This window comes from Asparagus officinalis, chromosome 8 (genome assembly GCF_001876935.1).
Source record: "Asparagus officinalis chromosome 8, Aspof.V1, whole genome shotgun sequence".
In the NCBI taxonomy this organism is placed as follows: Eukaryota; Viridiplantae; Streptophyta; class Magnoliopsida; order Asparagales; family Asparagaceae; genus Asparagus; species Asparagus officinalis.
The window spans coordinates 46,048,414-46,063,477 of NC_033801.1; the positions used below are offsets into that span (position 1 = coordinate 46,048,414).

Here is a 15,064-nt window from a genome sequence, read left to right on the forward strand (position 1 = left end):
CAACGGGGGCTCTAGTCAGAAAGTGGGGGGACTTTGAATTCACAAATTTTGGCCGCTATTCGAATATTATCGGGATCTAAAAATAAGAGTATATAAAATGTATAGTCTTTGATAACTATCCAGAACTGTGTTCATATATACTTAGGACATAAACAAACTTCGAATGGCGAATGACACGTCGAAGAGTTGCCAAAGTGAGGAATCATTGATAGCTTGATGGACCAAATTCATGCTAACCAGAGACTAATTGAAAAATATCCCGTGAACATGATACTCGGTTATATCGCAAGAGCTCATCAAATGTGTATGAAAGAGAGGTAGCGGGTCGATGGAGGATAAAGTTTACATAAAGCCAATGGTTTCGGTACCTAAAAAAATCGATGTTAGAGAACCGATGGCACAATTAGTAAAAAAAACCACCGAAGTTATGCTCTTAGTGTTTCACTTAAATCAGTGGCGTTGGCTTTTTGGAGTTCCGCAATTTCGTTATTTATTTGAGTTTTAGGGGTAAGATACAAATGCTTAATTTTATCAACTGCCTAGTTCTTACCATTTGCCTCCGCCTTAGCTACCTTCCCTCCGGCCATCGTCGGTCCCTCATCAACTTTAAATAATTTAAGTGCCATTGCAAGAGTCCATTTTGATTTTGGGAGTTTCAATATACATGTGGAATAAACTAATGCTCTCATATTTTTTTAGGTTTTTCTTGGTGATTAAAATCATTTGCCTCGGTGGTGGTCAATTGGGGATTTTGTGAAAACTACCAAATATGACATTTTGAGATGTAGATCTAAATATCTACATTGAATAGGCAAATAGACCCGATGATTTAAAGATTTGAGTGCACAGCCTGTAGCGGAGAATTTAAAGAGATCATCTTTGTCGGGCTAATCTCCTTAGGCGGCGCTTGGTGGTAGAGACGGTAGCCTGCATCCTTGCTGTCGTCATTTGTAGGGTTTTGAATTTATGGTGGTTGGGTTTTCTCGATAAAGTCATAGAACATTGTTAAGGAGAGAAGAAGAAGATAGTAGAAATTACAATGCTAAAATTACTATGCTACCTTTTAAATAAAAAAATTCGGAGTAACAAAGCAATGCTCTTAGATAAATAGTTAGGCTTCACAACTAAGGTTTTCAGACCCAAACACTTCACATCTCAAAATTTAGCAATTAATATGCTATCACAGGGATTTCATGTCTAATGAAGTTTTCTTTTCATTAATCCTAATATATTCCTCTTAGATGATTGCAACTTTATTTATAGAAGAGAAAAACTAAATCTAGAAATTAAATCAAATCCTAACCAAAATTTTTTAAAAAAGAAACATTTCCAACAAAATAAAATCTCAAATATCTTAAAAATCTTAAAACCAAATCCTAAGGAAACATCACTTACAAATAATGATTGCGTTAAATACTACTAAAATAAAAAAAGCTTCTAGTAAATGTTAAATCTTCTAATCAACAATCCATGATCGTCCTACATCATGAAGACACTTTTTAAATACGAAAAACATATGGATGGATGATTGGGTGAAGGATTGATAGGTTAACTAGTTAGTCATATGATCTAGTGAGCTTAGAATCTATAAAATTTAACTGATCGACCACTCGACTTAAAGGACATCAAGTTAGAGGCCCATAAGAGGGTGTACTCTACATTTTGGAGGGAAATAAAGGAATCTCTTTGGCCGCCTAAGGAGAGGAAAGACGAGGATAAATCTTACATAAGTAAAGTATTGAAACTTCTCATGAGGTATTTGGAAGAGATTTTCCGTGGATAGAGAGAATCAGTGTTCTCTAGAGATCAAACTTGGTTGATGCAATCACTATAAGAGTTATGTGGGCAATATAACTGTAAACTCTCTTGTAGTTTATTCATTATGCTAGTGTGTAATTTTCTTATGTTCTCTCTCTAGATGTAGGCACAGTAGGTTGAGGCACGTACATATTCCTTTGATATTTTTTCTAGTTGTGCTTTTATCGATCTATATCTCTTGTGTACTCTATATTAAGGCGATTTAGAGAACGCCTGTGCTATGTTCGTGACATCACAACACCATTCTTATAGACTTTTTACATAGTCTAGGAGAATATTAGCACGGTTTCCCCCAGATCACATGAGCTTAACTGACACAACCAATACTCAAATATATATGTTATAATTCTTTTCTAATTATGTTTTGCTGCATATATGTCCACTGTGCTCTATTAAGTCAATTTGTTAAATGTTTCTACCATGTTCCCGATATCACATTCAATCCTTTCATAACCTAGGATAATATTACTAGGGTTGCATGTAAGTGTCATGAGCTTGAATAACTGAAACATTAAGCTAAATTTTGCTAGATTTTCTATCGGATCTTTCCATTGTGCACGTTTTAATCAACCCAATATTTTAGCTACCTTTTAGGGGCGGGTTCTCTCCTAAATCTCTTATAAATGGAATCAGATAATGCCATCTACCCAGTTGCAAGTGAGGGGCAAGGGTGATGACATCAGTATTGCAGTGTAAGCCCACGACTAGTCCAGAGCAAAGACAAAGGGGTGATGATGGAATTGCAGTGTTTGATCAGGACTAAATTAGTGAAATTAATCCGCAAGGGCAGAAGGACTGCAGAAGCATGGTGGTACGTTAAATCTCCAGTCCTCTATCACATTTCACAAAGTAAACAGCAATTTCCTCTAAATCCGGATCTAAACTAAAACTAATACAGTTTCCAGAACAGTCTACTGAAAAAGATGCAATCAATTGCCAAAAGAGACTACCTAGATTCTCAGAATCACAATCTAAGTTCCACCAAAGCGACATTCTAGAGAAACGGTGCGGTTATCGGCGTCAAAGTAAATCACCAGCCTGAGTCTGCTCCTGCTCGGCTATTCTCGGAGCGGACGAACAAGATCACGATCCCAATTCCAACCGCGAGTCCGAGCACCAAACCCAGAAAGAAGGCCATCCTCTAAAACCCTAGCTCGAAAAGCACTGGCGGCAGCGGCAGCTTCAGTTGGCTGGTGAATTGGCAGCGATGAGAATCGAAAGGGACCGGAAAAGTGGGAATTCTGAAGTAAAATTGTCCCTAGCTCGATCTTTGTTTGCTGTAATTGTTTTGGTTTTGTTGTGTATTTGATTGGAGATGGGGTTGTGCTTCGCGAGCGAGCGAGACAGAGGGAGAGAGGAGACAAGGGACGAAGAGGAGCAGACGGGAGGGAAGCAGACCGGAGGCGAGGGCCTTCTTTTATCCGTACGCTTTCTATTCGGGTATTCGTAATGATTCGGGTCCACTAGAACGGTCAAACAACAATTGAAGTTAAAGACTTGAGTTAAGATTCGAAGTTAAATTTTAAGGTGGTATTTAGTTTAGTAACGGGATTCGGATTTGAATTTATTAGTTATTGTTTAGGATAGTGATTATTACCTCGAACAAATTTTCACTGTAGCCTGATTTTAATTTTTTATTATCAAAATCGACTGTGTATCCTTTTATTTACTGAAATCGACCGGTTTTCTCGCCACGTCAGCGTCGTGGCGAGAAAGCTGGTCGATTAATTTTTAATCGTCTTCGTAAACAGTCGGGGTTGGCAACCCCGACTGTTTAGTCCATAAATGGGCGGGGTTGGGAACCCCGACCATTTCGTAAGAGACCTATTTCGAAATGGTCGGGGTTCCCAACCCCGACCATTTAGCAGAGCCCAGCCAGCGCTGGGCTGAACGACGGACAAAATGGTCGGGTTTGGGAACCCCGACCATTTCGAAATAGGTCTCTTACGAAATGGTCGGGGTTCCCAACCCCGAGCTTGATCTTTCCCCCCTTCATTGTAGGACAGTGACCCAACAATTCTTCACACGCCCTGACATAGTTGAAGCCATCGGTGCCCGTCACTGCATCACCATCTACTCTGAGGCCAAGTATAACCCCAACATCCTGTAAGGTAATCGTCGCCTCTCCTTGGCGCAGATGGAAAGTATTTGTCTCGGGCCTCCATCGTTCAACCAACGCCGTCAAAAGTGCCCAATCAAGTCTTACCCATTTAATTTGTGAACACTCAAAAAAGCCGGCTTGACGCACATAATATTGTATCTGTGGATCCGTCAACTCCCAGCTAGAATGTGCACGGGTATGATCGACAATAGTAATACTCGGGGCCTGCATGTAGTAAACAGTGCAAATGTTCAGTAACAATCAACTACATTGAAATTTATATATAATTGAAAATAATAAAATTGCACTTTACCTCCCCAGCGTCTATCTTCGCGGATCGGTGGCGCTCTTGGTCATAAAGAACATCACGTGTCAATGGACCCGCCTCCATAACTGAAATATCTGCACATATAACGATGATACATTAATTGATCTATAATTGAGTTAGAAAAAAATTGATTTTACTATAAGCATTGATTTATAAGCATTGTTTGAGTTTTTTATAAGCATTGATCTATAAATGAGTTAGAATGAAATTACAAATGTATAAAATTGTACCCATTAATTGCTATCTACTTGGATTGGTCGGGCAATGAGATCTTCTATGCCCGGCTTGTCTGCAATATCCACATCTATTTTTTTTCGGAGCTCCTTCCCGGCCTTCATCCATAGTACCTTTTAAGCGTACTGATCGTGGGCGTCCGGCTTGTCTCTTATAGCTTGGAGGCACCACATGCGGCCCGTTATAGTGTGGCCAATAACGACTATCATGTACGGGGTGGAAACACTGCTTATATGCCTCTCTATAGTTGCTTGATTGATACCACTCAGAAGCGTATGTGTAATACGAAATATTTGCACCCCCCGATTGCTTGGACGTAACCGCTATGACATGTGGACAAGGCAATTTTTGCAATTCTGGTATGTTACAGGTGCATGTGCAATGTGCACCTCCCAAATTGACGGTGTAATTGTGACCATGTTTGTCTGTAACCTCCCATTCATCTACAGCAAATCTAACAATCTTCGTGCCTCTCGCCTGCTTAACTCGAGCTTCTAAAATCGCCTCATTTTTTGGTGTCAAGAACGAGGCCCACATTGCTCCATCCTCTCGCCGCTTGACAAAATAGTAATTGAGCCTATAAAATGTCCTCGCAACCAACGCCTGTATGGGCATTGCCCGAGCCCCCTTAAGTACCCCGTTGAAGCTTTCAGAACAATTGGTTGTCATCATGCAGAACCGATTCCCTCCATCTTTACTGAGTGCCCACCGGTCGACGTAATCACTGCCCAGACTTCTCTCAATCCAATCATGTGCAGCTTGAGATGTTGCCTTGATTTGATCCCGTATCCGATCATACACATATGTTTCCGGCGTACAACCCGCTTGCCACAGAAGGTTTTGTAAATGAATCTGACTAAAGCTCTTTTTGAAGTTAGCTCTAATGTGTCGTAAGCAATAGCGATGATGGTGATGAGAGCCAAATCTCCTCCACAATGCTTTTGGAATACCTTTCATCCTATCAGATATGAAAGTAATTTTTCTAGGAGGCAACACATTAAAAATATATAATTGAATGCAAGAAAAAAACCACTCCCAATTTTCACTGTTCTCGACCTCCACAACGGCGAAGGCCAAAGGAAATAAGCCACCATCTGCATCAACTCCTGTAGCAACAAGCAGTACACCCTTGTATTTACCGTATAAGTGTGTGCCATCAATGCTAAGAATAGGCCGACAAAATTTAAACCCCTCAATCGAAGGCCCAAATACCCAAAAAACAGAGGTGAATTGATGAACTCCCGGATCGATCTCTTTGGTTATGAGTTTGTATTCAGATCCAGGATTACTTCTTTTGATCGCATCAAGATATTGAGCTAGTGTCGCGTAAGACTTGTCCCAATCACCAAATATTTTTGTCATCGCAATTCTTCTTGCATTCCATGCTTTAATATACGAGATTTTAATGAACTTGGTATCAAGCACTTTCTCAATTATATTATCGGGCGTTAGATCAAGCTTCTTCCTTAATTTTGGCATAATCAACCGCGCTATGTAAGAGGCAGATGCACCACTGTGATCTTGCTCTAATATTGGATTGACACATGTGTGAACACCGCAGTATTCACTGATCCTAAATTGAAAATTGTGTTTCTTTCCTGCAAATGCATATAACTTCCAAGGACATGAGTAATCAGCTTCATTTCCCTCGGTCAGACCTGTTCTTTGTGTGTTCATAAAACATATTGCATCATAACTTGTGCGATTGCTTTTAACTTGCTTGAACTTGAAATTCTTTTCGAAAGAGTATTCACGAATAGCATCAACCAATTGGTCTTTAGTCTCGAATAAATCACCAACTTTAAAGGGGGCGTCATCATCTCCTCTACGAGTTGAACTTTCACCGATGCACATATCTTTTACTGTGGAAGAACGAATCCACTCATCATCTTCAAACTCGTCGGGGGGTGGTTCTTCATACTCAACGTAGTCATTATTAACGTAAGCCTCATCAGGCCATTCCGGATTATCTTCGACATCTTGGGTAACAAATTGCATGCTATCAACTGGTGCACTATATTGTTCTTCACCTCCCGAGTCATTGCTTCTTTCATCCTCTTCGATTGATGCCCTACTTAACGGCCCCATATTTCCATAAGAGACTTCGTTATTCATGACATTTGACGTTCCACCGAATTGAGCCCGCTCCATTTCATTCGAAGAAGAAAGAAACCCATCGGAATTAACTCTCATATCTAACATGCGTGAGAATTCTCCTGGAGGTTTGAATATTTGGCACGGATTATGTGGTAACTTTTCAATAAACAATTCTACCGTTTGTTGCGACTTGCCCAATTTAAACATAATACTCATATGATAATCGTTCGAGATCTCCACTGCGGATGTTCTATCAATAGCTATGGGCCAATTGCATATAATTTTCAGTCGGTATTCTCGTGGGTCAATTTCCGTAACTCGGTGTAATTCCATAACCAAGTCGTAGTAACTATATGATTCCGAGATCATTAATGGCGTCGTTACCCCTCCGACGTACATTGGCATATTATTCATCCCATAATTAATTTGCCCACCATAAGAACAAACAATAAACATCATATTGTTCAACCTATTCAAAAGAAAATTATATCATTTAAATATAAAAAAATTAAATTAATATGCAAATAATCTTATATAATTTCAACCAAAAACCCTAATTCCCAAATTGTAAATCCTAAACCCTAAAATTGAACAATTGAACATTATATGCCCTAAAAGTTAATTACATCGATAATAATCATCATACAAACGAATTTCACAGATAAATCTAGCCCACGAAATTCATTTATGAATGAAAACCCTAGCAAATTATTTTTAAGAAAAAAATCCTACATTTCTACAAGTTAAAAGAGGAGAGGAGTAGAAGAAATTACCAATATACGTTTAAGATAACTTTTGATTTGAAGTTCCGCCGAAGAAACGAGCTCAAAATTGAGATCTGAAGCTGGTTTTGGGAGAACAGACGGAAGAGAGAGAAGAGAGAGGCGGAGAAATGAGATGGGATCGGGGAAAGGGGGTTGCGGTGGCTTTTATACGGTGGTGGGGACCCAGAATAAGTAGTCGGGTTTCCCAAACCCGACTACTTTCGGCCTCGCCCTTGCCCTCTGCTTAATGGTCGGGGTTGGGGCCCCGACCAATTAAAAATGAGCTTCGAAATGGTCGGGGTTCCCAACCCCGACCATTTAGCAGAGCCCAGCCAACGCTGGGTTAGCCAGGGACGAAATGGTCGGGGTTGGGAACCCCGACCATTTCGAAGCTCATTTTTAATTGGTCGGGGCCCAACCCTGAAAGTAGTCGGGTTTGGGAAACCCGACTACTTATTCTGGGTCCCCACCACCGTATAAAAGCCACCGCAACCCCCTTTCCCCGATCCCATCTCATTTCTCCGCCTCTCTCTTCTCTCTCTTCCGTCTGTTCTCCCAAAACCAGCTTCAGATCTCAATTTTGAGCTCGTTTCTTCGGCGGAACTTCAAATCAAAAGTTATCTTAAACGTATATTGGTAATTTCTTCTACTCCTCTCCTCTTTTAACTTGTAGAAATGTAGGATTTTTTTCTTAAAAATAATTTGCTAGGGTTTTCATTCATAAATGAATTTCGTGGGCTAGATTTATCTGTGAAATTCGTTTGTATGATGATTATTATCGATGTAATTAACTTTTAGGGCATATAATGTTCAATTGTTCAATTTTAGGGTTTAGGATTTACAATTTGGGAATTAGGGTTTTTGGTTGAAATTATGTGAGATTATTTGCATATTAATTTAATTTTTTATATTTAAATGATATAATTTTCTTTTGAATAGGTTGAACAATATGATGTTTATTGTTTGTTCTTATGGTGGGCAAATTAATTATGGGATGAATAATATGCCAATGTACGTCGGAGGGGTAACGACGCCATTAATGATCTCGGAATCATATAGTTACTACGACTTGGTTATGGAATTACACCGAGTTACGGAAATTGACCCACGAGAATACCGACTGAAAATTATATGCAATTGGCCCATAGCTATTGATAGAACATCCGCAGTGGAGATCTCGAACGATTATCATATGAGTATTATGTTTAAATTGGGCAAGTCGCAACAAACGGTAGAATTGTTTATTGAAAAGTTACCACATAATCCGTGCCAAATATTCAAACCTCCAGGAGAATTCTCACGCATGTTAGATATGAGAGTTAATTCCGATGGGTTTCTTTCTTCTTCGAATGAAATGGAGCGGGCTCAATTCGGTGGAACGTCAAATGTCATGAATAACGAAGTCTCTTATGGAAATATGGGGCCGTTAAGTAGGGCATCAATCGAAGAGGATGAAAGAAGCAATGACTCGGGAGGTGAAGAACAATATAGTGCACCAGTTGATAGTATGCAATTTGTTACCCAAGATGTCGAAGATAATCCGGAATGGCCTGATGAGGCTTACGTTAATAATGACTACGTTGAGTATGAAGAACCACCCCCCGACGAGTTTGAAGATGATGAGTGGATTCGTTCTTCCACAGTAAAAGATATGTGCATCGGTGAAAGTTCAACTCGTAGAGGAGATGATGACGCCCCCTTTAAAGTTGGTGATTTATTCGAGACTAAAGACCAATTGGTTGATGCTATTCGTGAATACTCTTTCGAAAAGAATTTCAAGTTCAAGCAAGTTAAAAGCAATCGCACAAGTTATGATGCAATATGTTTTATGAACACACAAAGAACAGGTCTGACCGAGGGAAATGAAGCTGATTACTCATGTCCTTGGAAGTTATATGCATTTGCAGGAAAGAAACACAATTTTCAATTTAGGATCAGTGAATACTGCGGTGTTCACACATGTGTCAATCCAATATTAGAGCAAGATCACAGTGGTGCATCTGCCTCTTACATAGCGCGGTTGATTATGCCAAAATTAAGGAAGAAGCTTGATCTAACGCCCGATAATATAATTGAGAAAGTGCTTGATACCAAGTTCATTAAAATCTCGTATATTAAAGCATGGAATGCAAGAAGAATTGCGATGACAAAAATATTTGGTGATTGGGACAAGTCTTACGCGACACTAGCTCAATATCTTGATGCGATCAAAAGAAGTAATCCTGGATCTGAATACAAACTCATAACCAAAGAGATCGATCCGGGAGTTCATCAATTCACCTCCGTTTTTTGGGTATTTGGGCCTTCTATTGAGGGGTTTAAATTTTGTCGGCCTATTCTTAGCATTGATGGCACACACTTATACGGTAAATACAAGGGTGTACTGCTTGTTGCTACAGGAGTTGATGCAGATGGTGGCTTATTTCCTTTGGCCTTCGCCGTTGTGGAGGTCGAGAACAGTGAAAATTGGGAGTGGTTTTTTTCTTGCATTCAATTATATATTTTTAATGTGTTGCCTCCTAGAAAAATTACTTTCATATCTGATAGGATGAAAGGTATTCCAAAAGCATTGTGGAGGAGATTTGGCTCTCATCACCATCATCGCTATTGCTTACGACACATTAGAGCTAACTTCAAAAAGAGCTTTAGTCAGATTCATTTACAAAACCTTCTGTGGCAAGCGGGTTGTACGCCGGAAACATATGTGTATGATCGGATACGCGATCAAATCAAGGCAACATCTCAAGCTGCACATGATTGGATTGAGAGAAGTCTGGGCAGTGATTACGTCGACCGGTGGGCACTCAGTAAAGATGGAGGGAATCGGTTCTGCATGATGACAACCAATTGTTCTGAAAGCTTCAACGGGGTACTTAAGGGGGCTCGGGCAATGCCCATACAGGCGTTGGTTGCGAGGACATTTTATAGGCTCAATTACTATTTTGTCAAGCGGCGAGAGGATGGAGCAATGTGGGCCTCGTTCTTGACACCAAAAAATGAGGCGATTTTAGAGGCTCGAGTTAAGCAGGCGAGAGGCACGAAGATTGTTAGATTTGCTGTAGATGAATGGGAGGTTACAGACAAACATGGTCACAATTACACCGTCAATTTGGGAGGTGCACATTGCACATGCACCTGTAACATACCAGAATTGCAAAAATTGCCTTGTCCACATGTCATAGCGGTTACGTCCAAGCAATCGGGGGGTGCAAATATTTCGTATTACACATACGCTTCTGAGTGGTATCAATCAAGCAACTATAGAGAGGCATATAAGCAGTGTTTCCACCCCGTACATGATAGTCGTTATTGGCCACACTATAACGGGCCGCATGTGGTGCCTCCAAGCTATAAGAGACAAGCCGGACGCCCACGATCAGTACGCTTAAAAGGTACTATGGATGAAGGCCGGGAAGGAGCTCCGAAAAAAAATAGATGTGGATATTGCAGACAAGCCGGGCATAGAAGATCTCATTGCCCGACCAATCCAAATAGATAGCAATTAATGGGTACAATTTTATACATTTGTAAATCAATGCTTATAGTAAAATCAATGCTTATAGTCAAACAATGCTTATAAATCAATGCTTATAGTAAAATCAATTTTTTTCTAACTCAATTATAGATCAATTAATGTATCATCGTTATATGTGCAGATATTTCAGTTATGGAGGCGGGTCCATTGACACGTGATGTTCTTTATGACCAAGAGCGCCACCGATCCGCGAAGATAGACGCTGGGGAGGTAAAGTGCAATTTTATTATTTTCAATTATATATAAATTTCAATGTAGTTGATTGTTACTGAACATTTGCACTGTTTACTACATGCAGGCCCCGAGTATTACTATTGTCGATCATACCCGTGCACATTCTAGCTGGGAGTTGACGGATCCACAGATACAATATTATGTGCGTCAAGCCGGCTTTTTTGAGTGTTCACAAATTAAATGGGTAAGACTTGATTGGGCACTTTTGACGGCATTGGTTGAACGATGGAGGCCCGAGACAAATACTTTCCATCTGCGCCAAGGAGAGGCGACGATTACCTTACAGGATGTTGGGGTTATACTTGGCCTCAGAGTAGATGGTGATGCAGTGACGGGCACCGATGACTTCCACTATGGCACTACGTGTGAAGAATTGTTGGGTCACACTCCTACAATGAAGGGGGGAAAGATCAAACTCGAATGGTTAAGGAATAACTTTCAGAATGTACCGATCGATGCGACTGATGAGATCATTAAGCGCTATGCCCGTGCATATATTTTACATATGATCGGTACTATTCTGTTTCCGGATTCCACTAAGGATTCCGTGCACGTGAGATGGTTACCGCTTCTTGGGGACCTAGAAGAGTGTGGAGAGTTATCTTGGGGGAGTGCAGTGTTAGCCTACTTGTATAGAGAGATGACGAAAATAGCACTCGTACAAAATAAAGAATTGAAGGGCTGCCTCACTTTGCTGCAGATATGGTCATGGGAGCGATTGCATATGGGAACACCTGATTTGAGGGAGGCCCGCGCTCTCGATGGGCATATTCCGTTAGGCTGCAGGTATTATTAAGATGCATGTAATTTTAGTGCTTTATTTCAATATATACTAACCCGTTGTATATAAAATAGATGGAATGTGTCCAGATCTTGGCAAACCTCTCCAAAGGGGCATGAAAACTTTTACAGAAATGAGCTTGATCAGATGGAGGATGAACAGGTATAAAAATTATAATATCTAAATATATTCAATTATGCGACCAATTGTTACCAATATCTAAATATATTCATTCAATATCTCATAATATCTTCTTTATAGGTCAAATGGATGCCCTACGAGCTAGTGTTGGAGTCACTACCGGATATTTGCCGAGAAGGTGAGGATGTATGGCGTGCTCGCGTCCCCCTTATATGCTTTGAGATTGTCGAAATGCACTTGCCTGACCGTGTGCTTCGACAATTTGGACTACGGCAACATATTCCAGCGCCTGTGGAGAGAATAGAGAGAGATCCAAGAAAAGGTGCACATCGTGCTAATTGGCAAATAATTCGCCAAAATTACATCCATAGGTGGGTTTTAAGGGAGGAACAGGTAGTGATGGAGAGGGCTGATGCACCTGACCTAGGTGTGTACCTACGGTGGTATTGGGGGATTACTCGCCGGTGGATATTTCAGGAAAACAAAGCCCCGAAGGAGTACATACCAAGAGGCCCAGTCGAGAGAGAGTTGGTAAGTGTATAAGAAAAATATACAATTATTTTCTGAGTTTTATTTTCTCACCATCCACTTGATAATAATTTTCTTTCGGTTTTTATTTTATAGGTACAAGAGCTCGAAGAGCTTTCCGGAATGGCACATGACGCATTGCGCACGACTACCGAGCAGGAGCCGAGGAACATGTTCCTTCGAATGATAAAAAAGATACGGTCGGCTCTTCAGAGGACGCGTCATGCAAGCCGTGATGGACGGGAGGAGCGACCAATTGAGTATGGGCGGCGACGTCGACGAGATCACACGGGGGCGGGATCAAGCTGTGCGCATGATGAAGCTGGCGGCTCACAGCAGACTCAGGCCGAATGTTCACAGGAGGTTCGAGACGACGCGGATAACATGCACTCCCAACTTCACACACAACCGGACGAGGAACTTATCCGAGCTCACGTCGAAGGTGATCGAGGAAGGGGGAGAGGAAGAAGAGGGAGAGGGAGAGGGAGAGGGAGAGGAAGAGGGAGGGGAAAGGGCATTGTTGAAATTTGTTAAGTTTCGATGCACTTGATAGGATGTTTGCGTTTGAGTTGCAATTTGGACTTGATATGTTGTTTGTGTTGCGATGGATTTGATATAATGTTAAGTTTGCGAATATGAATTGTACGTATTATATTTGTGTTTGTGATTGTATTGTGAATTGATAACAGGAGTATGATTGCATTTTAGCATGTGTTATTTGTGATTACATTTTGTACTACAGGAAGTATGAGTTTTCCAAGTAAATGTGGGCTGGAATGGGGTCTGCAAAATGGTCGGGGTTGGGAACCCCGACCATTTAGCAGAGCCCAACATATTGCATCATAACTTGTGCGATTGCTTTTAACTTGCTTGAACTTGAAATTCTTTTCGAAAGAGTATTCACGAATAGCATCAACCAATTGGTCTTTAGTCTCGAATAAATCACCAACTTTAAAGGGGGCGTCATCATCTCCTCTACGAGTTGAACTTTCACCGATGCACATATCTTTTACTGTGGAAGAACGAATCCACTCATCATCTTCAAACTCGTCGGGGGGTGGTTCTTCATACTCAACGTAGTCATTATTAACGTAAGCCTCATCAGGCCATTCCGGATTATCTTCGACATCTTGGGTAACAAATTGCATACTATCAACTGGTGCACTATATTGTTCTTCACCTCCCGAGTCATTGCTTCTTTCATCCTCTTCGATTGATGCCCTACTTAACGGCCCCATATTTCCATAAGAGACTTCGTTATTCATGACATTTGACGTTCCACCGAATTGAGCCCGCTCCATTTCATTCGAAGAAGAAAGAAACCCATCGGAATTAACTCTCATATCTAACATGCGTGAGAATTCTCCTGGAGGTTTGAATATTTGGCACGGATTATGTGGTAACTTTTCAATAAACAATTCTACCGTTTGTTGCGACTTGCCCAATTTAAACATAATACTCATATGATAATCGTTCGAGATCTCCACTGCGGATGTTCTATCAATAGCTATGGGCCAATTGCATATAATTTTCAGTCGGTATTCTCGTGGGTCAATTTCCGTAACTCGGTGTAATTCCATAACCAAGTCGTAGTAACTATATGATTCCGAGATCATTAATGGCGTCGTTACCCCTCCGACGTACATTGGCATATTATTCATCCCATAATTAATTTGCCCACCATAAGAACAAACAATAAACATCATATTGTTCAACCTATTCAAAAGAAAATTATATCATTTAAATATAAAAAATTAAATTAATATGCAAATAATCTCACATAATTTCAACCAAAAACCCTAATTCCCAAATTGTAAATCCTAAACCCTAAAATTGAACAATTGAACATTATATGCCCTAAAAGTTAATTACATCGATAATAATCATCATACAAACGAATTTCACAGATAAATCTAGCCCACGAAATTCATTTATGAATGAAAACCCTAGCAAATTATTTTTAAGAAAAAAATCCTACATTTCTACAAGTTAAAAGAGGAGAGGAGTAGAAGAAATTACCAATATACGTTTAAGATAACTTTTGATTTGAAGTTCCGCCGAAGAAACGAGCTCAAAATTGAGATCTGAAGCTGGTTTTGGGAGAACAGACGGAAGAGAGAGAAGAGAGAGGCGGAGAAATGAGATGGGATCGGGGAAAGGGGGTTGCGGTGGCTTTTATACGGTGGTGGGGACCCAGAATAAGTAGTCGGGTTTCCCAAACCCGACTACTTTCGGGGTTGGCCCCCGACCAATTAAAAATGAGCTTCGAAATGGTCGGGGTTCCCAACCCCGACCATTTCGTCCCTGGCTAACCCAGCGCTGGCTGGGCTCTGCTAAATGGTCGGGGTTGGGAACCCCGACCATTTCGAAATAGGTCTCTTACGAAATGGTCGGGGTTCCCAACCCCGACCATTTAGTTAACCTCTTAACAGGCGATGGACTAAACAGTCGGGGTTGCCAACCCCGACTGTTTACGAAGACGATTAAAAATTAATCGACCAGC

At 40.6% G+C, this 15,064-nt stretch overlaps 4 protein-coding genes across 4 annotated transcripts in view; 1 reads left to right on the forward strand and 3 right to left on the reverse strand.

Moving 5' to 3' along the window:
• The window catches only part of LOC109819536 (synaptotagmin-5-like), a 28,521-nt gene extending 25,321 nt beyond the window's left edge, over positions 1-3,200 (reverse strand). Inside the window, exon 1 of the mRNA XM_020385291.1 lies at positions 2,857-3,200. Within this exon, the coding sequence (XP_020240880.1) occupies positions 2,857-2,956 (100 nt within the window). The 5' untranslated portion in view covers positions 2,957-3,200. The remainder of the gene's footprint in view (positions 1-2,856) is intronic.
• Positions 3,680-4,348, reverse strand: LOC109821201 (serine/threonine-protein phosphatase 7 long form homolog). Its single transcript, XM_020387388.1, has 2 exons — positions 4,233-4,348; positions 3,680-4,144 (listed from the first exon to the last, which is right to left on the reverse strand). The coding sequence occupies exons 1-2, from the start codon at positions 4,308-4,310 to the stop codon at positions 3,680-3,682; spliced, it is 543 nt and encodes a 180-aa protein (XP_020242977.1). The 5' UTR covers positions 4,311-4,348.
• LOC109821202 lies at positions 4,488-6,632 on the reverse strand. The gene is made up of 2 exons (XM_020387389.1): positions 5,512-6,632; positions 4,488-5,439 (listed from the first exon to the last, which is right to left on the reverse strand). Exons 1-2 carry the CDS (start codon positions 6,630-6,632, stop codon positions 4,488-4,490), a joined length of 2,073 nt encoding a protein of 690 aa, XP_020242978.1.
• On the forward strand, positions 8,697-13,095 carry LOC109821203. Its single transcript, XM_020387390.1, has 6 exons — positions 8,697-9,720; positions 11,008-11,087; positions 11,176-11,897; positions 11,967-12,054; positions 12,154-12,564; positions 12,658-13,095. Exons 1-6 carry the CDS (start codon positions 8,697-8,699, stop codon positions 13,093-13,095), a joined length of 2,763 nt encoding a protein of 920 aa, XP_020242979.1.

Bases quoted from the DNA above. Each gene is read 5' to 3' on its own strand.
- LOC109821202 (XM_020387389.1), bottom strand. From the start codon at position 6,632: ATGGAGCGGGCTCAATTCGGTGGAACGTCAAATGTCATGAATAACGAA. The intron at 5,440-5,511 runs GTTTTTTTCTTG...CATATCTGATAG, and splicing joins AACAGTGAAAATTGGGAGTG to GATGAAAGGTATTCCAAAAG.
- LOC109821203 (XM_020387390.1), top strand. From the start codon at position 8,697: ATGGAGCGGGCTCAATTCGGTGGAACGTCAAATGTCATGAATAACGAA. The intron at 9,721-11,007 runs GTGTACTGCTTG...CAGATATTTCAG, and splicing joins CTTATACGGTAAATACAAGG to TTATGGAGGCGGGTCCATTG. The intron at 12,565-12,657 runs GTAAGTGTATAA...TTTATTTTATAG, and splicing joins GCCCAGTCGAGAGAGAGTTG to GTACAAGAGCTCGAAGAGCT.
- LOC109821201 (XM_020387388.1), bottom strand. From the start codon at position 4,310: ATGGAGGCGGGTCCATTGACACGTGATGTTCTTTATGACCAAGAGCGC. The intron at 4,145-4,232 runs GTAAAGTGCAAT...TACTACATGCAG, and splicing joins CGAAGATAGACGCTGGGGAG to GCCCCGAGTATTACTATTGT.